This window comes from Vigna radiata, chromosome 5 (assembly GCF_000741045.1).
Source record: "Vigna radiata var. radiata cultivar VC1973A chromosome 5, Vradiata_ver6, whole genome shotgun sequence".
NCBI lineage: Eukaryota > Viridiplantae > Streptophyta > Magnoliopsida > Fabales > Fabaceae > Vigna > Vigna radiata.
The window spans coordinates 23,398,407-23,421,790 of NC_028355.1; the positions used below are offsets into that span (position 1 = coordinate 23,398,407).

Consider the following 23,384-nt stretch of genomic DNA (forward strand, 5'->3'; position numbering starts at 1 on the left):
TGTTTTTCACTTTAATGTTATATTTATGCTGTTGAAATTTTTGTTTTTATCTTTTACGGTCTATTTGAGTTTTTATGCCAAATCTGTGTTAAGTGCTCATATTTACAATCGAAAAAGATTCTCGTATCCCTGCATCTTCTAGAGAATATATACATGATTTTTGAAGAGCAAAACATTGTCCATCTCATTTCCCTGGATTCCATGCTCAGGAACAAGTAATCACTAAATTTACCCCTCGTTCAAATTTCTACCTTCACTTCTCAGAAATTTTTTCAACTTCGGAAGAGACATCTGCTGAAGTTAATGTATGCTTTTCACCCCATCCAAATTACTGTTGTCTTCACTTTTCATAGAAGCAGATTTATCAGGAATTGCAGCAGAAGTGTCTTCTCGCCCAACTAAACTGTTATCACTGCCTTCTTCTTGGCTTTCTTCCACTCTATAATATACCTATGGAAATTTTTAAATTGAATTAGCGATTGGATTTATAAGAAGAGAAAACAGAAAACCTGGACAAGGTAGCTCAAACTTAATCTGAGCACAAACCACTTCTGATATAGATTCTTCCTTTCATATTCATCTTGTTATTTTCAATTTCCAGCCAAACTAAATTTGTAATGGAGGAATAATAAACCAGACAAAGAAGGACAATTAAAAACACAGAATAAAAGGTTTTAATGGGGACAGTATACGCATACCACGCAAGTACGGGCTGGGGAGAGGACCTTGAATGAGTTAGGGCGATTATTAAAATTTGTTTCGGGGACTCCTGGTATGCCTTCTGGAGACGTGAAGTGATCTACATCGTGCCCCACCTATTACAGTGGAAATGGTCAAGATGAAAAATAACAAGTATATTCAACCATCAAATAATAGCAATTGAATTGAGCTCTAAAGATGACAGCCCTGTGCATGTACTGACCCTCCCATCCTCTCTCCTCCTCACTCCTCGCCTCTCAGCTATTCTTCAATATCATTTTCAAGGAAAATCAGGACAGATTTTATGATTTTAATTGTAGCAATTCCACCATTTCCTCGTTAGTTATTCTCCAACCCCATTCACACCCAACTGAAATCACTGATGTACAGAAGTGCCACTTGTTTAATAATTCATTAGACTCGAGCAGAATAGAGAAGGTGTGGGAGGTAAAATGAAATTTTAATGGTTGATATTTTAATTAAACATAAAAACTTAAGGGAAGATCCATTGCAATTTCAATACAATTTTTGGAACGACGGCATATCCCCCTTGGATTGACCATAGTTTATATATACTCATGTTTACCCCCAGAGATTAGGGCTCCTTACTCTTCCATGACCTCCAAATTCCCAAGCATCACTATCCAATGCAACTCTATATTTCCCAGGTAAGTCACATCCAACTTTATACCTGCATGTTCATCGTTTCAGTAGTCATTTCTGGTTAACAGTTATTACTACAGTAAAAATGAAATCTGAACATAGGCTGCATACCCTTCATATGTATTCTCTGGATGAAAATTGAATACAAATATCAGATCTCCTCGCTCAAAGACTATAACCTATTAAAGTAAAAATTATTAGGCACTTAATTATAAAATAGCAAATGAAGTCCCAGAGAAGACAACTATCTTTGATCATACATGTTTGACGAATTTGTTCGCATTATGTTCACAACACAATACCTTTATTATTTTCTTGAAACTTGAAAGCAGTATTATTTTGATCAATTTTGACATAAGGAAACCCAATTAATTGAATAGCAGCAAGTGGCAAAAAATATCAAATTATGATGAGTATAGTAGACCCATTTGGGGGCATATTCACCTTGTCTTCATCATCTGCACTGCTCACTATTTGTTTACTTGATGCAAGGAACGAAAATTTATCATCAAGCAAGTTCATTGCCCTATCAAATGCATTCATGAACTGCACAAGTTTCAGAAACAAAGTCATAACAAATATGTCAGATAAGTAACACGTGTAGAAGAGAAAGAGAATAAACAGAGGTCTGCAGAAAGGAAAGAGGGGGGCCCACAAGATAAAATAACGCAGTTCTCTCCTGAATCCCACCAAAATATTCTGAGTGACGGTGCCCATTTTTTACTACATTATTATGAGGAAAATGAAGATCTGAAATAACCATGCCTAAGCCCTAGCATATCATTTTAACAAAGTTAACACAGATACTCCAATTGTAAGGATAAATTCTAATCTATGAATTCTGAGAATTCAAATGCTACACCTTTCTGTTTACTCCATTGTTTTATCATATGTGCTAAAATCATACGTGAAAACATGCCAACAAGAAAACCCTTGTACCTTTCAAATTTATATTTTCTTCATTTGTTTTAACCGAATGAATTAGGGCTTTTGCAATTTGAATAATTTGAATAAATGGTTTAGTACACACAGGCATAGTCAAAGGAATTGATGTTTAAAGAATATACTTGCTTCATCCTTGCAAAACAACAATTCAAGGACTCCAATGATGTTAAAATTAATAAAACTTTTGAAGAAGTCTGAGAAATGAAGCCACAAAAGAGATGTCAATGCTGTGTTGTTCAGTGAATACATATGTCACAGCGGCCGCCATAAAAAGCTACCACTAAAACTCAAATCAATCAATCAATATATAATTACCTTGTATCTCAGGTGATCTGTATCCACCAGATTCCACTGACGCCTGCACTTCTCATAACTCCATCCATTGCCTTCTCTTGGGAAATCAATCCACTCCGGATGGCCAAACTAAAAAAGACCTCATGATTATTAACTTTAAAAAAAATGCTAATGCATAAATACAACTATAGCAAGAGTTGATTGCTCATATGCAATTTGCATTATGTTCTACAGAAAAAAAAAAAAAAAAAAAACGGTTGGATGCATCCATAATAATACAGTGAACAGCAGTTTTGGAGGAAGAAGAGTGAAGCAGTAAGCACACCTCATTGCCCATGAAATTAAGGTAGCCCTCTCCACCTAATGCCATGGTTATGAAGTGTATCATCTGAAAAGATTGAGACAACAATGACCAGAATTAAATTATATACCAAAAATAACTACGTATTGCATTAGCATCTCTGCAATCTAATTTCTACATAAATGATGCAGTGCAGTGATCTCAATCAACATATAAAAGACCTTCTGAAGAGCAATGCCTCGCTCAACAATAGGAGAAGGATCAACCAAGCAAGACATGCCAGAATACATTTCCTCATCCATTAGGAGAAACGCAACAGTCTTATCACCAACGATGGCCTGTCCAAGGCAAAAATTATACAACATTGGTAGTAGTGGAATTAAAAACAATGAAAGATATAAATTAATGATTATCTGACCTCTCCAGTTACCATCATTTTCCTGTTCACAAATTTAATTTTGCATAAACTCTAATTGTATTTCCATCACAAAGGTAACACAGTGCATATACAATAGCAGAACTCATACCTGGTCATGGCTTTCAGCATAGGAAACACATTTCTCAGTGTATCTCCTATTTGTCAAACTCCAAGAGATTTCCTTCATTGACCATGTGTACTCATTCTTGTTCTTCAAGTAATCAATCCATTTATCAGGGATAGCCATGGCTAGACGATAGTCAAAACCAATTCCACCGTCAGAAACTTGTTGACCAATTCCTGGCATGCCAGAAACATCTTCAGCAATTACAGTTGCATCTGGCAAAATACTGTGGATCAGAGAATTAGCCAGCATCAGATAGACAACAGCATCCACATCTGTTGCTTCGCTAAAATATTCATTATAATCCCCTGTAAAAGCAATGTTGATTCCATGGTGATGATACAGCATTGATGTTACTCCATCAAATCGAAATCCATCAAATTTAAACTCCTCGAGCCACCACCTTAAATTAGATAAAAGGAAACGAAGAACTTCCCAGTTGGCATAGTTAAATAGTCTACTATCCCACAACTTGTGATAACCTCTATCTCCAGCATGGAAGTAAGAATCTTGTGAAGTTTGGCCAACATCAAAGCCATTGAGTCCATCGGTGATGTTATTACTGGCATGACTATGGATAACATCCATCAAAACCTGCAATCCTAGGCTATGAGCCTTATCTATCAGATATTTAAGATCTTCAGGGGTTCCAGATCTACTGCTCACAGCAAAAAAATTTGTTACATGATATCCAAACGATGCATAATAAGAATGTTCCATAACGGCCATCAGCTGGACTGTATTATAGTTATTTGCTCGAATACGGGGCAAAATCTCATCTGCAAATTCCCTGTAAGAGTTTATGCGAGGTTCAGAGCTACTCATCCCCACATGAGCCTCATATATCCGTGGGGCCTTCGGCTTTGGTGGACGTGGATATTTAAACTCATATCTGCAGAACAGAAAAGAAGGTGAACAAATGAATATAATTCTTTCTGTACATAACCTACAGAGTTAAGTGTGAGGAAAATATAGATAACAAATATATATAAAAGAATGGTAGGATTATTGGATTCAGTTGAGCAATTTACAACGTTTAAATCAAATAGACATTTTCCTCATTCTGTTTCAAACTAAACCCCGAACTTACAAAAGTTTTTTTCCAATGAGCAGTCAGAAAAGGGGAATGAAACATGCTAGCGTATATGGAATATAAAAATGGTGAATTCCGTTGATTCCTCCATGGATTCTATCACAACTCACATCTGAAATCTGTATTTGTTATTTTATCAACCATGATTTGAATTGACAATTTCAAATAATGGCTTTTGATGGGACTTTGGTAGTATTCATTTCTAAAAAAAATTATATTTTATTTTACAATAAATCACATATCGCAGTACATTTATATTTCATTTATGCCTCAGATGAGACTTTATTTATAATGCAACTAAAATAACCACGTTCATTTTGATCCAAACCTTTAAATTAATTGTAATTCAACCGAAAGCTATGAAAAATTTTGAATCTCCAACAAAACCGTAAGAAATTATTTACACAATTTTAAATTCAGTTCATCTGTGGCATACACCAAAGTCCCTATAAATATAGATCCTTCACATGCAATAATTAGTTTTTATTAAAGAAACCAAGTCAAAAGATATTCAACAGGTGAATAATGTGACCTCTCTGAAAGTGGTGGATCCCAGTAGACACCATCATATGGTGCTGCAAATCTGTTAGGATCAACAGTGGCATATTTGATCCAAGCAGGTATGCGATCAACCCAAACTCCATCCCCATGGCGGAATCTAAACTTCACTCTCGAACTGTGTGGTATAGCTGGATTTCCATCAGCATCAGGGATCTTAATACTCCAGACACCAAACTGATTTTTTTCCATTTGGTGGTTGGAACCATCCCATCCATTAAAGTCTCCAATAATTTGTGCTTCCCTGCATTGAAAGAAATATAAAATCTGAAAAAATTACTCAATAAAACAATGACAAATAATTGATAAATATATAACTTACTGAGCAGCAGGTGCCCACTCGCGGTACACAATTCCACCTTCTTCTCTGTTAAATCCAAATTTCAAATAACCTGAGAAGAAAGGGGAAGTGAAAAAGGAAGGAAAACATTGTATCAAAGCTTTCGATAGAATCAATCTATCAAATGAGTGAGGCAATTTAAAAGAGATCAATCCAGTTGAAACACAGTTATGATACAAGACATGGATAAACATTAGTAGTTGTACTTAGCAGCTATAATATTGTGTATGCACAGATATATAGAAAAGGAAAACAAACATTAAACAATGCCAAGAATCATAACCACCTTTGGCAAATTCCTCAAGACCTCCTTCATATTCTTCAATAAGCTTTTTCTGATCTACGTATCTCTTCAGTCTATATTTGAAGTGATCTTTATATGGCTTTAGGGACGGATCAATAGAAAAGATGCCAATGTTTTCTAAGTATTCCTCAGTGGATGATATTGTTGATTTGTCATCAGTCATAACAGCTACACCCTTGAAACGAGAGCTCACCTAGTTGTAGGAAAACAAACCGAGACAACTTATCCCCATGCAGCATATTCGCATATGCTTATAACAGATATAGAAACTTTCATTTCTAAACAACTGTGGCAAATATGCCCTACTAGAGTCTAAACGTTCAATGTCATTTCAAGAATTCACTTTGATCATTCACTTGTATCTGGAAAAGGACAAGAATTTTAGCAAGCTATAAAACACGTTGAATTTGTTAGCTGTTACCTTTAATTTAATATGTCCATGTTTAAACTAACTACGGCTCCATAATTAAATTAGGAACTGCCCACCAAAGTACCAAACATACCGAACTATATTCGAAAAGAAATTGATTCAACAAAAACAACAAACAGTTCTTAAGTTTCACAGGAAACATTGACCCTAATTGTTTAATTGTTGGAATAAAAAGACATGAAACATGATCAAACATACCATCTCGTGCAGTGATCTTCTCAATCCAAAACCAAACCCATATCCAAGTGGATTCCGATAGCCAAGAGCAAGATCAACTGACTTTTGTGGTGCAAGACGCTGCCTGCTTCTTACAGTCTGCCCAAAGAAAGAGAGTATCGAAAGAGATCATTCACATTAGATTTTGACAAACACGGGGTGGTGTTTGCGGTGATCATAATTCGATGCTCAAAAACCTCTTCGTCGTAAAACAAAAATAGAAATGAACTAAAATAAGTGCTTCACTGACAACTTACGTCAGACAATAAATTCTAGAAGGAACCGTGAGAAATCTAGGGTTAAATTTTTTCCATTAAGGATGAGAAAACAAATAAAAAGAAACCAAAATGCAGGTTAGCTTGAAACCAAAACATTGCGAAGAAAGCCACATAAAATTCCTAGAGGATAGAAACAAGAAAGCAGCATGAGCAAAAATTTAAGATGGTGAATTACGTGAGAGGTGCAGGCAACGGTTGAAGAGACGGAAATGAACGGATTAAGGCACAAACAGTTAACCATTTCCCCGAGATCCAAACACGGTCTTCGATCAAGTTGGCCAAGTTCGACTTGAGCTTCAAGCAATGTCCGTGAACATGATGAAGCGAAGAGTATGGAAGAAGAAGGGCATTGTTTGATTGTTTAAATAGCAATAGTGAAGGACCCACTTTGGCATGAATCATTACCCTTAACCGTCTTTTTCATTGCTAAATTACAAATAAGAAACAGAGGAAAGGAAAGCATATCCTTCCCCACGTGAAGAACCAAGTAAGCAACGGTGCTAGAGTTTCCATCTGTTTGTTTTTCATGCGTTCTCTTTCTTCTACAAACCTCTAATCATGTTTGTCAAGAAAATAATAGCAGTTTTAGTTTTTTTTCTTCTTCTCAAAGGGGACAGTAAAATTAATCATGTTTTGATTATTTCTCAATCGGCCCTAGTTTTAGCATAAATGTAAATAGAATAAAAATACTGTAAATTTATCAAAATATGTTTTAATTTATTATATTTATCGAACAGGGTAATTGCTGCAGTAATGTATGTAGAAATTGAAATTTGATGTATTAAGCAGTATAGTGAAAAAATAAAGCTTGTTTAAATTTAGGTGCCTACAAAAAGAAGGCGCCAATTGGAAACAAAATCCAAACCATTTATGGAAAACAATAAACAGACAAAGATTTAGCCTTTACCTTAGCCTCCAACACTTGCATTTTTATGTCCCCTGCCTTTTCTTTATCTGCTTTGAATCACTATTTTCTTTTTCAGAATAAAAAAGTTGAGTATTATGTAAAAAAAAAAAAAAATCTATACAGTAATTGTTTCGGGTGTGCGATGGAGAATCATTTTCAAACACTTCTATATTTAGTCAAATTCTCTTATTTTTTTAATTTTTGGACTGCGAATTGTACGGACAAATATTGATTAAAACGTTTTGATACTTAAGCCAGTAATTTAACCTATTGAATTACAGTAAATTTTATATTCGTTAAAAATATCATTATCTATCTTCTTACTTCAAACATGTATTTATAAATTTTAAAATAAACTTTTTATTACCAAAATAACAATCATGAACCAGTATCTAATAAATAAGACTGATCAATAAACTTAATTAAAGTTATGCTTAAACTTACTTAAAATAATAATTAGTTCGGTTATGTTTAAACTTACTTAAAATCATAAGTGGTTCGGTCTTGTCATTTCTTCTAATTGATTGATCACTCGAGATACAGTAATATTTTAAAATTAAGAATAAAGTTAATATATATCTCTTATGTAAATTACACTGCCATCTTATTTAGTATTATGTCTCATTGTAAAACCTAAAAAAAAAAAGAAAAAAAAAACATAATGCTTCACACAATATTCCATAACATTCGGCCGTGCCAACCACTCACCTCGGGTGTGTTTACTTGGGAGTGATAGGAGGTGATTGGGAGAGAGTGATTTAGTGGATTTGAAGATAATACTTTTTGTTGTTTATTTAAGTGAATTTGAAGATAAACGAGAACGAATTTTGAAGTAAATTTTTTAATTTGTCATAAAAACTAAATCCTACACCAATTCTCACAAACTTTATTTCAAAATTGACTCTCGTTTACCTTCAAATTCACTCAAATAAACAACAAAAAAAATTACTCTCAAATTCACTCGATCACTCTCCCCTAATCAACTCTGATCACCCTCAAGTGAACACATCTTTAATGTAGCTTTGCATAACCATGTTCAGCTTCGACTACAAAATGTGAGCTCAATTTGAGCTTTGTTTTTCTTTTTCACCCTTCTTAGTTTCACAGAATCATAGTTGAAAAGGGCCGAGTTTTTCAAATAGTGAGAAATTTTCACGCTCAATCGAAGTGTAAACACTACATCAGAATTGCAATATGCCAACCTTTTTTTTCACTTGTGCACCACGAAAAGTTGAACGCCATTTGTGGCGAGCTTTCTTGAAAGATCGGTATGTAAGACACAGCGTATGTTGGACATGCTTTGAAAATTTCTTCGTCATAGATATAATTTTTGTATTGCGTAAATAAAATAGAACATGTTATCTTCATATATTTTTCCATTTTTCTCATATTTCACATGATAGATGAGAAAGTAATAACAGAATTTAAAATTGGTACAAAACATTGTACAGTGTAACCAAGTTGTACCTAAGAGCGTTTAAGAATCGAAATTTAAGATAATTTAAATATATATATTTTTATTATTCAAAATATTTTTTAAAAATAAAATCATAACAGAATTTTACATTTTAAAACGAACAATAGTTTATATATATATATATATATATATATATATATATATATATATATATATATATATATATATATATATATATATATATTATACTCCCTGCATATATAGTTGACTACATGATAATAATAATTTTAGTTCGACAATTCTAACAAAAAATAGTTATATGCATTTGAGGTTTATTCTTTCTGTAATTATATTACTTAGTAATTTTGTTTAAGATATGTTTTAAAAAACTGGTTAAAATAGAAATTAGTTCAACGAGTGGTAAATATATACACTTTTTAGTCACTATTTTATTATTTGATGATTGTGGTTTTTACTTTGTATTATGATATTTGTGGCATTGTAATTTTGTAAAAAAAGAAGACACTAGGTGCAAGTTCCATTGAATGAAGGCATAATAACTTAAAATTAAATACATCGAGTTCGATATTTGCTTCATGATTTAAAATAATTGTTTTGATTGTTTCAAGCTGTAGTGTTTATTATGTTGTTTCATGGTGTGAGCTGTTATAATTTCATTGACATGAATTTGATTTTGGATTGAAAGAAATTACGATGCAGATATTTTAAATGATTTAACATTCAATTATAATGTTTGTGTAGTGTGAAAAAAAGAAAAGAGGAACAAAATGAACTAAGAAAGTCAATGTTGAACCTTTTGATCTCCATATGTTTATGTGATAACGTTAACAGACAAAGTTGTTGCCTTGTTCTTCGCAATGTTTCCATATTCGGCGAAGAGAATAGAACTGAAGGTGAGTTAGCAATGTACACGGCTTCATCTCATCCACTGATACTGTATTCACGTTTTTTGCTTTCTTTGTAATATCCCTATTCGGACCAAAAACGCATTTTGATACTCTAAAGATTCGTACAAACTCATGACAACGACTAATTTGGGAATTTCGAAGCATATCGTGTTCTTACCAAAATCACTTAATTTCCACGTTAAACGTGAACCGAAAGGAAAAAGTTTTTTTTAGAAACTTTTTTTAACAATATATGTTACAGTTTGTTATTGGTTCGTTTCAAATATTTTTTTAAAATAAATTTAAATAGATCAATAAAATAATAATATGTGTTCTATTATCAAAAAATTGTTAAAATACTACTGTGTTTTAAGAAAATAGCGCGTACCACACATTTTATGTATTGGACGTGCCCTAACTATTCCCAATCTGTTAGAGCTGACTTCTAAACTCGATTCTAATGGTGTTTCAAATTTTCACCTTTGGATGCTTTTAATTTGAATAAATATATATGCAATGGATGTTAGTGTTATCTAATTATAATTATAAATTGTTGTTGAATTTGTTGAGATTTTGAGCGTGACTTGCGGACAGGTAATAATATTCAAGTATTGGTTTTAGAGTTATGGCTTATTGGAAAGCAACTTTTTTTTTTCTTTTAAGATAAAGGAGATTAAGGTGTAAAATATTATTTTATGTATCTTTATGATTCTATTCAATATAAATTATTATTAAATAAATATTTCTATAATGATATATCATCGATAATATAAAATTGTTCAAATTAATTCTTCAATTTTGATGTAAAACTGAAATTTTTATTTATCTAAAACTTTGATATATTTTTGTTTATAAATTTAAAAAAGGTTAAATATGTTTTTAGTCCCTGTAATTTGAGGCGATTTTGGTTTTAGTCCATTTTCAAACTATGGTACAATTTACTCCTTCAAACTTAGAAAACTCTGATTTTAGTCCTTTTTACCAAATTTTTTAAATTTTATTTATTATTTCAAGCACGTTTTATTATAACATTTGGATTGTTTACACTGTTTGACACATTTTTACTTCAATGTTAACTGAGAAATGCATTTGAAACAACAAATAAAGTTAAAAAAATTTGGTAAAAAGGACTAAAACCAGAGTTTTCTAAAGTTGAAGGACTAAATTATACCATAATTTAAAAATGGACTAAAACCAAAATCGCCTCAAAGTATAGGGACTAAAAACATATTTAACCCTTTAAAAAATGAATGACTATCTAATTATGTTAATTTTTTTATGTCAAACATACTTGATGTTAGAATTTCAGTCATTTATATTCACATGTTTTTGTTTTAATGTGAATTGAAGAATGCTTTTTGACATGTCAAAAAAATTAATGTAATTAAATTAATTTTATTTGTTGTTTCAAACACGTTTTACTATAGCATTTGGATTGTTTGACACATTTTTACTTCAATGTTAACTGAGAAACGCGTTTGAAACAATAAATAAAATTAAAAAAATTTGGTAAAAAGGACTAAAACCAGAGTTTTTTTAAAGTTGAAGGACTAAATTATACCATAGTTTAAAAATTGACTAAAATCAAAATCGCGGGACTAAAAACATATTTAACCCTTTAAAAATGAATGACTATGTTAATTTTTTTATGTCAAACATACTTGATGTTAGAATTTCAGTCATTTATATTCCCATGTTTTTGTTTTAATGTGAATTGAAGAATGCTTTTGACATGTCAAAAAATTTAATGTAATTAAATTAAATAATATTATATAAATAAATGGAATGTTAGACGGATTTAAAAGTTTGAAGAACTTTCGGAACTATGATATAAACTTTAATTGAAAAATTTGAGAAAAGTAACGATAAATTAGAGTTTAGAAAACCAAAACATCTACGTATACGCACTCCATTAATATGTTCACTAATCATCTGTTAATAATTTGATTTCATTAATATTTTACTCTAATTGCTTTGATTATTTTCTTAATATTATAAATGATTTTTATGTTATTAATCAATGAAGGATAAACAGATATAATAAATATGTTGAATTTTATAGAAAAGAAAATTGCAAGGACGAACTAGAAGGTTGTCATAACATGCACCCCAAAACAAAATTTGTCCATTGGGTGCGTTTAAGAACCTTGACGGATCTATGATTTATACAGCTATAAGATTTTTGAATAAAATTCCATCCACAAAAATTACACTATTTCATTACGAATTTTAAAGGGATAAGTAGTAAAATAAATAAATACATAAAAGAAAAGAAAGATATTGATGCAATAAATAAAATTTTGTAATACATTCCGTAATCAACGTTACTTACAAGTAGCAAGTAATCTATTTTTTTTTTCTTAACTTCTTTATATGCCTTTTTAAAAACATTATTACAAATCAACTCAGAAAATTTAATTTTGATTATGTTATATCAAGGCTGAAAGTTTAAACATATTAATTTTGATTATATTATATAAAATACGAAAATTATAATAAAGTATTTATTTTGAATTAATTTAAGCGATTTTGGTGGGAGACCACGTTTGGAGAACATTGGGTAGCGTGTGATGTTAGGAATGGTCCACGTCACTATCTCACATATTGCTAAGGCTAAACTTATAAGAAAAGGCCGAAACAAAGATAAGGAAGCGCCAGTTCACCACGTTCTCAAATACTTTAATAATTTTTCTCAACTTAATCCATTCTCTTATCTATCGCTTTTTATTCTCACCATAAAATATTATGCATTCTATACTAATCCATTAATAATAATATCTGTGGTTCTCAGTTCTCGCATCCCATAAAATATCGCCGAGTTATTCGTGAGATTCTCGTATACTTGAATCCGATCCATTTTAAGTAAAAAAGTGATGGACGTAAAATATAATTAAAGTCAGATTTACTGTCACCCGTTAGTATAATCCATTTTTCATCGTTATCATCCTACACTTCATACTTTAACACTGTTACGAACATGATATGTGCAGACAATCCGTATTGAATTTTCAATAGAAAATGAAAAAAATGACACATTATGATGATTAAGTAATAACTATTGAATTTTTAATATATATACATAAAACAATATGTCAATTTTTCTATCTCTTGGATGATAATTAATTGTTCTTGAAGAATCGGAGATGGCAATTTTAATTTTAAAATCTGACTTTTTAATATTTTCTCTATTTAAAAATAATATCATTATTACTTTTTGTCATTTTTCCTTTCCCATCTTCCAACGAGGCCATGTCTCGTGTCTCACAGAAATTCATTGATAATTAATAATTATGTTATATTTAAGAAAAAGAAGACAAGTATGAAATATCAGAAAAAAAAAAAAAAAATAATGTCTTTATAAGGCCGTAAGACTCGCGATTGCCACACGAAACGAAACAGAGTTGCCGTTTTCCTAATCTCATTCTCATCCTCTTCTTTCTTCTCTCAGTCTCATCCGTTAGCATGGATCCCTACAAGGTATTGCCATTAGCTATTCTCTTCTTTTATTGCCTAATGTTTTCCGACTGCACTGCACCGTTAGTAAACTCACCAAATCTTCTTCGGTTTCGCCGTTTTATTTATCTCAACGTGTTTCATTCTTGATTGTTAACTATAACTTGTGAACTCTTTGAAATTTGTGCTTCGTGGAGCAATTACTGTGGTGTGAATAGGTTATCAGACTCTGTTTGCTTACTGGTGCTTTGTGTGATGCAGTACCGGCCATCCAGCGCTTTTAATTCTCCCTTCTGGACTACAAATTCTGGTGCTCCTGTTTGGAACAACAACAACTCTTTAACTGTTGGAACTAGAGGTATCGGTCCTAGCTGAAATTGTTGCATAATCACGCATTTGAATGATTTCTTGTTTGCTGGAATTGTTCAACTTTAACTTTTTTTGTGCCAGCGAATTAGAATTCTGATAAATAATATGATTTTGCTGGCTTTATTGTGTTTTGAAGCTTATTAGTATTAGAAAGTGGATTTAGCGTAACTCAACCCCCTTGTAACAATTAGTGCAAGACGTGTGGACCATGTGAATGAGTATGTGTATAGACTATAGCTGACTCTGGTTTCGACAGTTGGTTATTTCCCTTGGTTGTTACAGTTCACTGAATATTCAGAATGCAACATCTAAGCCATGTTCTGAGAAAAATTTCAACAAGCATATATACACTGTTTTTAGTTCTTGAATATTCGGTTAAACATGATCAAGGTCCATGTGCTCTTTCTATCTCTTCGAACTTAAAAAAAATTATGTGTTTTTAGATTCTCCTAACTTTAGAAAGATGTTGAATTTTTAGGAAGGAGGAACTAATTTCTTTGGAAGACTAAATTTATCAATTTTAAAAAATATAAGGATCTTAACCATGTTTAACAAAAAGTATAGACTAAAATATTTTTTCCCCGAAAAAAGAGAAAAAAATGAACTAAGTTTCTTCCATTTGGCATAGGTTAGTTTATACATTAATTAATTTGTAAAAGTGCTATAATTTAGTTTTACCAAAAGTTCATTTTATTTTATGCATAAATTAATTTGAGTTTTGTGGGAGAATTTGTTTAATTTTCCTTATTACGATTTATGAAAAAGTTTATCCAAATAGAATCCTTCTAGCATGTATTGATTCTTTGCACTGTTTATATCATAGAGATTGTATGTCTATGTAGAGTTTAAACTTTGATTTCACTTATCTACGTTGCAACTTGTTAGTTACAATTACGTGGAAAAGGATTACGAGATTTCGGTCCTTTTTTTTCTATACTTTTGCGAGGGTGCCGATGGGGTGTTGGCTTATTTATTTGTTTGTCACACTGTTCTATATCTGTAGTGAATTCGGATGAATATTATTTTATCCATTTTGGCAGGTCCAATTCTCCTGGAGGATTATCATCTTGTGGAAAAGCTTGCAAACTTTGACAGGGAACGGATCCCAGAACGAGTTGTCCATGCCAGGGGAGCTAGTGCAAAGGGTTTCTTTGAGGTCACACATGACGTTTCTCACCTGACATGTGCAGATTTCCTTCGAGCACCTGGAGTTCAGACACCAGTAATTGTCCGTTTTTCAACTGTCATCCATGAGCGTGGTAGCCCTGAAACTTTGCGGGACCCTCGAGGTTTTGCTGTGAAATTTTACACCAGAGAGGTATAGATTAATGAACATATTGCATGTTTAGAACATGTTTAGGAAATATTTTCCCAAACATTTCAGCTGCTGTTGTTGAAAAATATTATGTTTAAAACTACGCTCATCGTAGAGTGAAAACTTAAAATTTTCTTGTACAGGGACAACTAGAAGAATCAAATATTTAGTTTAACCTTTAAAGAAATATGGCAGTAGTAGTGCTTTGGTATCGTACATTATTCCTAATTTTGCCTTGTGAAACAGGGTAACTTTGATCTTGTTGGAAACAACCTTCCCGTCTTCTTTGTACGTGACGGCATGAAGTTTCCAGATATGGTCCATGCTCTTAAACCCAATCCTAAGAACCACATCCAGGAGAATTGGAGGATCCTTGACTTCTTCTCTCACTTTCCGGAAAGCCTTCACATGTTCTCCTTTTTATTTGATGATTTGGGTGTTCCACAAGATTACAGGCATATGGATGGTTTTGGAGTTAACACATATACCTTGATCAACAAGGCTGGGAAAGCAGTGTATGTGAAATTTCACTGGAAGACCACGAGTGGTGTGAAGTGTCTATTGGAGGAAGAAGCCATTAAGGTGGGAGGAGCCAACCATAGCCATGCTACACAAGACCTTCATGATTCGATTGCTGCTGGTAACTATCCTGAGTGGAAACTATTCATTCAGACAATAGATCCTGAGCACGAAGACAAATTTGACTTTGACCCTCTTGATGTAACCAAGACTTGGCCCGAGGACATTATACCCTTGCAGCCTGTTGGTCGCTTGGTCCTGAATAAGAACATAGATAACTTCTTTGCTGAGAATGAACAACTTGCATTTTGCCCTGCCATAATAGTTCCTGGTGTATATTACTCTGATGATAAGATGCTTCAAACCAGGATATTCTCTTATGCTGATTCACAGAGGCACAGGCTTGGACCAAACTATCTGCTACTTCCTGCCAATGCTCCCAAGTCTGCTCACCACAACAATCACCATGAAGGTTTCATGAATTTCATCCACAGGGATGAGGAGGTAGGTTAAAGTTTTAACTCTTTATATTTTCTTATTTTTTTCCTGCATGAGAAGCCGATTGCATTGTTAACTAAATTATTGCTGTTAAGTTATTAACGCACGTCCCGATTGGGTGATGTTGCTATCAATTCTTTAGTTATTATTACATTTCTTTCTTTGGACTAAATTCTGCCAATTTATAGGTCAATTACTTCCCCTCAAGGTATGATCCTGTTCGTCATGCAGAAAAGTTCCCCATACCTCCTGCTATCTGCTCTGGAAGGCGTGAAAAGGTTAGATTTTATCAATTGGGTAATATGCAAATGTGGAGCACCTGTTAGCAAAGGAATCCACCCGCCATTAGTTTCAGTTTTTTTTGATTGCAGAGTTCCTTTCAGTTTGTGTTTGTCTAAAAAACTATGAAACCAAATTACACATTCTAGAGTTACTAATAAAAATTTCTGAAAATTCAAACTTCAAAGCATTAGTCAAAACGTGTATTGCTTTGATATGTTTTTCTATTCTAATCTGTTAGAAAAAGTACTGTTGCTGAGCAAATATATTGTGTAAATTGATCTGACAGTAAAGGAAGCAAAGAAGTGGATCCATAACATTGTTAATGTTTCTTCATTGTAGAAGAAACAAATTACAAGATTAGGTTGTGTTCTTTTTTAGCATTGCTTTTGGATAGAAGAGATTAATGGTTTACAAACAAATGACAAGATTTTAAAAAACAATAAATAGCTCTGGTAAAACTGTTGAAATGCTGACGATATTAATTAGTGCAAGAATGTATGAACAAATCTACTTCTTAATGCAGATTGCAATTGAGAAGGAGAACAACTTCAAGCAGGCTGGAGAGAGATTCCGATCTTGGGCACCTGACAGGTTCCTGTTATAAACTACTGATATGATCAATGCGAAATATGTTTGGTGATGCCTAATGTCTGGTTCCCTATTTCTGTGCAGGCAAGATAGATTTACCCGCCGATGGGTTGATGCTTTATCTGACCCACGTGTCACCCATGAAATCCGCAGTGTCTGGATATCATACTGGTCTCAGGTGAGATAATGAGATCTAGACTTTAGACATGTTAATTTAGAAGTGTATGAACTACTGGGCATGGTTTGCTCACATGATGTTCTTTTCTTGGAATTGTCATGCAGGCTGACCGTTCTCTTGGCCAAAAGATTGCATCTCATCTGAGCATGAGGCCAAATATTTAATGTTGTTACCAACCCCAGAATGATTGCAAGAGTTGCAGTCGTGTAAAGAGTACGATAAGAATGTGATTTTGAAACCTTTGGAAGGACTAATCCTTTTCTTGCATTATTATGTTGTATAACTCATAGGTCTCCATGCATGCAACTCATTGAGCTATCTTGATGCCGTTTGTGTTTTAGTATTTATTTACCTTATCGGCATGTTTCCCTGCTACTGTTGTGGACTGTGTTCCTCCTTGCTATTCTATTAAGAAAGTATTAAATAAAAAGAATAACCATAATTTGAAATTATTCTAAGCACATATGATTCAATTGTTAGGCATACTCTGACATGATCAGCTGGAAATTTATATTAGAGGCTCAAGGGTCCAATGAAGCTGCTTCATTTTATTGTTTAAAGGTTGTTAAAAATTCAAAAATGAAAATTGACCAATAACAAAATGTCAACATGAATTTGTAGGGTGGCTTGTGTTGATTAGAACTTCCATTCTCCCTGACAGATAGCTTTGAGCCTTAAACTCTTGGTCATTTTCATGCAAACTCGTTTCTATTATTTTTCTTCCACATCTGTCTCTTATTTAAGCCTCACTGTTGAAGTCTATTCCTGTGTATTTATTTTTGCACAAAATTTAAATACGATATTTGTTTAATGTGCTTGTTGTGTTATGTTTATCAACAATTGGAGCAACTTTGGAACAACACTGAAATTCGTCACATACATTTAAAGTGACACTGATTATCATCTGTTGAACACCAATTTGGTTAAGTAAAAAGATTAATTCATATATTCCAATAAAAGTTTATTTTAGAGTAAAAAATAATAATAAAAGATAATAGTGTTTTATTAATTATTGTTTAAACTATTAAAATTCTTGAGATAATTGTTATTTCACTTTTCAATCACAAAACATGATATTTTTATGTTACAATTAGAGTTGGATATGCCATTTAATCTTGCATCTGCATAACAGATTTGTATTATTAAAAACATGTATGTGTAACTCATGTTTTAAACAATTTTAATTTTTTGAAAACGGTATCCAAAATTCCTTGATTAAACAAATCGGTACACGTTCGAAAAGATATATTAAGATTTTCTAATATCTATTTACGTTATAATAACATACTTAATTCATTATATAATGCACAACTGATCAAATGTTTAATTAAATTGAACTTGATTATATTCCCCCAGGGTAACCTACGAATTCCAAAAGTGAAGTTCATTTAACTCACGAGTTGTAGAGGTAAAACATAAATAATCTACGTGAAAAATAGGCTTTTACTTCCTGCACCGCACACATTCTTCGTGCAACCCTTCAAATTTTCTTAAAATAACCATTTTACCCTTCAGAAAAAGTAACATTCGATTACATATTCCGGAAACTTTTTGGACAAGCTTTTCAAAATTTCAAAACAATTTTCCGGAACAAAATTTTCGAAACATAATTTTATGAAACGTGTTCAAGAATAAATTTTCATCAATAGGATTCTTGGGAAAATCTTTTTAGAACTCAAATAATATCTTTAAGAACAATCTTATATGAAATATGTTCAAGAAAGAGATTTTCCAAACGCACGAAATATGTTTCGAAAAACTTTTCAAAACTTTTTCTGCATTTTCTTTCTTCTTCTTCTGGAGCTTGCTTCCTCTCTTCTTCTTCCTACGCAGCAGCAGTGCGACAGTGATGGTAAGCAATGCGGTGACAGTGGTTGAATGATGTGATGCAGCGATTAAGAATGTTTAAATCTTTTTCTAATGTTGTGAGGGTAAATATGCTCTAAACAACATAACATCTGGTTAATTAAAGATGTGAAAATAGTGGGTTTAAGTTAGGTCGGATAAAAAAAATATATTTATATCTTTTAAATATGAATAAAATTAGATCTAATTTATTTATCAAATAAAATGAGTTTGAGTTGAATTAAAATTAAATTTATCATGAGCCACCAATAATAAAAGGCTTAATACCTCAATTGGTCCTCTGATTTGTTAACTAATCTCATTTTGGTCCTCATGTTTGCAACAGTCTCAATTTAGTCACAATTTTTGAAAATATGAACACATTGTATCCCATCCGTTAAGTGGTAGCAGACGGTGTTAAATTTAGGACACGTAGTGGAGAGAAAATATGATGATGTGTGTTACTTGATGATGTGGATTTTTTTGATTAAATTGTGTGTTTTTTAATTTAAAAAACAATGATGATGTGACATTATTTACTTCCAATTATTTAGATTAGGCATTTAATTTTCTGATTGTGCGAATTAGGGATTTGATAATGGAATTGGGAATTTTATTTGCTGAGTGCGAAAGAAAGACGAAGACGAAGTGCAATCTTCGACAAGACGAAGAGGATCCATGGAGTTTGGAGAATGGTGTTGAGGGAGTGATGAACAAGAGGCAGTGAGCCGCCATGCAGCACACACCTCCACTGTTACTGGCAAAAATGTTGTGTAAAGAGAGAGATAAAAAAGAAAAGAGAGAGAGCACCGCCACTATGGATCTTCCACTTGGACAAGGTTTCTGGCGTGCTCCGTTTTCCAACCAAAGTTCCGGCGAGCTGCTTGAGGCGAGCTTGGGGGATTCGGGCGGGATGGTCAGCGATGTGGCTGGAGATCAGAGTCCGGTGATGGAACTGCAATGGTCGACGGGAATGGGCGCGGGGCACGGGTGGTCTCGGATCTCCATCGGCGCCGATGAGTGTTGGCCATTAAATGAAGTGTTGTGGAAACTAAGGGTTCAAAAATAGAGAGAAAATGTGAGAGAATAAGGGTTCGTTGAAGGTTTGGTGAAGATTTGTGAATTGAGAGAAAGAGATTGTAAAAAGCTGGAAGAGGAAAAATCCCAATACCAGCATCAACACCAGCAAGGGTCTTAAAGTTTAATGCAATATAAAGATTGACAATTTTCCTCTGAAATTTCTCTCTTGCTTGTGGAAGCTACCAATTGATTCAAATTGTTTTTGCTAGCTGAGAATTTAGTTTTCAATGTTCAACAACTTGGGTATCTAGATGTTTTAATGTTTGTATTTTTTTTTTCTGCAAATGAGGCTAGATATATGGGTTAGAGAAAAAGATGTTCTAATGACTCAGTTTGGTTAAAGAAACAGATGAATCAGGAAAAAAGTTTATGATGATCCGAGAACTTTGAACCCTATTCCAAGGGTGATAAAAAATAATAATAAAAAAATAGGATGTCGTTTGAGAGCATTACTTTGAACCCTATGCCACATTACTCGATTCTCACTGCAATACGTGGACTTCACTTAACGTCGTCTGCTACCACTTAACGGATGGGATACAATGTGTTCATATTTTCAAAAATTGTGACTAAATTGAGACTGTTACAAACTTGAGGAGGACCAAAATGAGATTAGTTGACAAATCAGAGGACCATTGGAGGTATTAAGCCACAATAAAACAATAACTATTTATTAGTCTTTTTATATTTTATTAACTTGTTTTTTTGTTAAAAATATTTACTATTTTTAATTATATAAGTTGATAATTTGATTATTTAAAATAATAAAAGATTAATCAATAATGATTGAATAGTTTTAATATTTAATTTATTTGTTAAATTATATAATTTAGATACTTTCAATTTTAACTTTTTTTTTTTAATTTATTTTAAACTCTCTTATTTCAGGCAAAACCAAAGGGGAGTAGTGATAAGAGAAGGGATTAGGAACATTCCAAGTGTAGAAGAATATCCAGCACCTCTCTCCATCGCTACAGAATCTCTCTCATTATATCATTTCATCCCTCGAATCCTAGAGGAACACCTGTCCCTTATAGTTTGTTACGAGCAACATGATTGGGAGACCTTTGGGCCCACTAATGGGCCTGGGTGAACTTTTAGTTGGGCCTATAATGTCTTTGTTTTGATCCATCAAAAACACAGAAGGAACATGTCTTAGTCGGTTAACGCCACCAAGATCAGGATTCTATGGTTGTGTTTTGATACGCAGGAGTAATGATCCTATCAACGACGTCGTTTCGATAGAAATTGGAAAACAACAACAACAGCACTACCCATTTTGGCCTCTCCTACAACTTGCCTCATGGTCCCATTCTACTCCTTCAATCCAACCATCATTTTTTTATTATTAATTCAACTATTTTATTTTATTTCATATATTTTCTATACAAATCTCATTAAACATTTCATTGCCATCTACATATAACACATGCTTCTTAATTCACATAAAACATTTATCAAAACCGTTTTTCTAATAAACAAAAACGAGTTTTATCTTTTCGAATAAAACACGATTAAACCTCCAACAATGTAAAAAACAAAAATCATGTTGAATATATATTCTGAGTCACTCCCATGATGTCTGCTGACATGCAGCAAAAGCAAAATCAGTAACAACATTGTATAGTACATGCAGAAGTACATCACATGCTACCCCGAATGCCGTATACATCCAAACCAAACCCTAAAATTAATAACGATAACAATATTATTATTATTTATTATTATTAATATAGTTGGTGCATATGAAATGAAATTGATTATTATTTGAACGTCATGTTTCCAGCACAGCGAAAGTGACATCGGTTTTGATTTTGAGGATTCGGTTCCGGTTGCCGTATGAGATAGAATACGTGGTGGATAGTGGATATCTCAGCCTTTTGGATCTCTTTCGCGTCAAACCAATTAAAAACATTTGGTGGGGATGGATTCTTATTCTCATTTTGGTATTTAAAACCCTAATTTTTAAATTATATCATTGGAATCTCTCCATCAACTTACCATTTTCACTCCTAAACGCAAACCCACCAATTTCTTAATAAATAAATATTTCATACCTCACCTTGAAAATGGACCACTTTTATTTTCCTCCCTTTTTTAAATGATTTTTTATTTATTTAAAATTATGCTGAAATTATAAAATGTAAGAATTCGATTCTTACTGTTATTGAGAATATCATCAAATCTTCACCGTGATCTCCTTTCCCTGTGTGATTACGGAGGAGTTATGCCCTGCGACATTTCAAATCCATTTAAATATTTTATTTCCGTATACCGTGATGGAAAATCAATTTTAAATTAATTTTTTAATCTTGTTAAAATTTACTAAATATTTGTTCTTTTCGCATGACTTAAACTGCAATAAACAACTACTAATGTCGGTTTCACTCCGACATGTATAACTTCAGTCAATGAAACATTATACGTAATCCTTGAAAATACTGTTACTAGTTTGTGATGATTCAATGGAAAATTCAAGATTCATGCTAAAAGTTCAGATCTTTGTACATCTGGTAATAAAATTTGAAGAAATTCTTATGATCACACGTCATAATATGCAAATTAAACATTTTTTTCTCTTGATTTATAATGCATGAGCGTGACTCGGTCCACGCTCTCCTCACGTCATTGAAAGTGGGAAACTAGTCATGCATAATATTAAGATTTTTTTTCTGCACAAGGATAAATAATTGTTTTAAGATTTAAGAATGATTTACGTTACACTTGAAATTAGTGATGCATAATATTAACTGAGTTGTTATAAGTAATCTATTTAAAAATTATTGACAAATATTATAAAATAACATTATGTTGATATTTTGGAGATAGTTGGAAGCGATGAAGAATGTTAATAAAAAATAATATAATTTTTCATAATGAAATGTTAATAGAGAAAACTAATTATTTATGTAATTGAGGTCATCTTCCTGAAGTAAAGTAAAAAAACAAAAAGCCCACGGGCCCCATACGAGCGTGAGCCACAATTATTTATTTTCTAAATTGCATTTTAATAGATTTGTGGGGCTTTCAGATGAAACAACCAATGGTAAAGGAATCGGCAAATTGCAGAGATCATCAACACTTCTTTAACCCATTCTCCCAAGGATTCTCATTCCACCAAATACTACTTATTTTAGGATCACAATAAAAATAATGTAATACAATTTCCTCATGAAAATTTGGGTCAAAAAGTGCTCAAGAATTCCATAAAAAGTTCCACTATACTTTCCTAAGGGATTTCAAATTTCCCTGAAATTGTTCATATATTTATAAATTTTCCCATAAAAAGATAAAGAATATAAGAATAAAATGGAGGATTAAATATATTTTTTCTCTTAACTCAATAAATATTAAAAATAGTT

General features: G+C 32.5%; 2 protein-coding genes across 2 annotated transcripts; one reads left to right on the plus strand and one right to left on the minus strand.

The window, feature by feature from the left end:
* Nucleotides 1-26: 26 nt before the first annotated feature.
* Nucleotides 27-7,122, minus strand: LOC106762405 (1,4-alpha-glucan-branching enzyme 1, chloroplastic/amyloplastic). The gene is made up of 14 exons (XM_014646305.2): nucleotides 6,839-7,122; nucleotides 6,368-6,484; nucleotides 5,722-5,932; nucleotides 5,418-5,487; nucleotides 5,070-5,339; nucleotides 3,430-4,336; nucleotides 3,124-3,240; nucleotides 2,927-2,989; nucleotides 2,623-2,730; nucleotides 1,807-1,908; nucleotides 1,474-1,541; nucleotides 1,309-1,390; nucleotides 699-815; nucleotides 27-450 (listed from the first exon to the last, which is right to left on the minus strand). Exons 1-14 carry the CDS (start codon nucleotides 6,902-6,904, stop codon nucleotides 301-303), a joined length of 2,448 nt encoding a protein of 815 aa, XP_014501791.1. The 5' UTR covers nucleotides 6,905-7,122; the 3' UTR covers nucleotides 27-300.
* Nucleotides 7,123-13,304: 6,182 nt separating this feature from the next.
* Nucleotides 13,305-17,553, plus strand: LOC106762083 (catalase). The gene is given in 8 exon segments (NM_001317150.1): nucleotides 13,305-13,372; nucleotides 13,610-13,706; nucleotides 14,758-15,035; nucleotides 15,279-16,055; nucleotides 16,238-16,327; nucleotides 16,855-16,922; nucleotides 17,004-17,097; nucleotides 17,202-17,553. Coding segments are annotated over 8 exon segments (1,479 nt in total). The 5' UTR covers nucleotides 13,305-13,357; the 3' UTR covers nucleotides 17,262-17,553.
* Nucleotides 17,554-23,384: the final 5,831 nt, after the last annotated feature.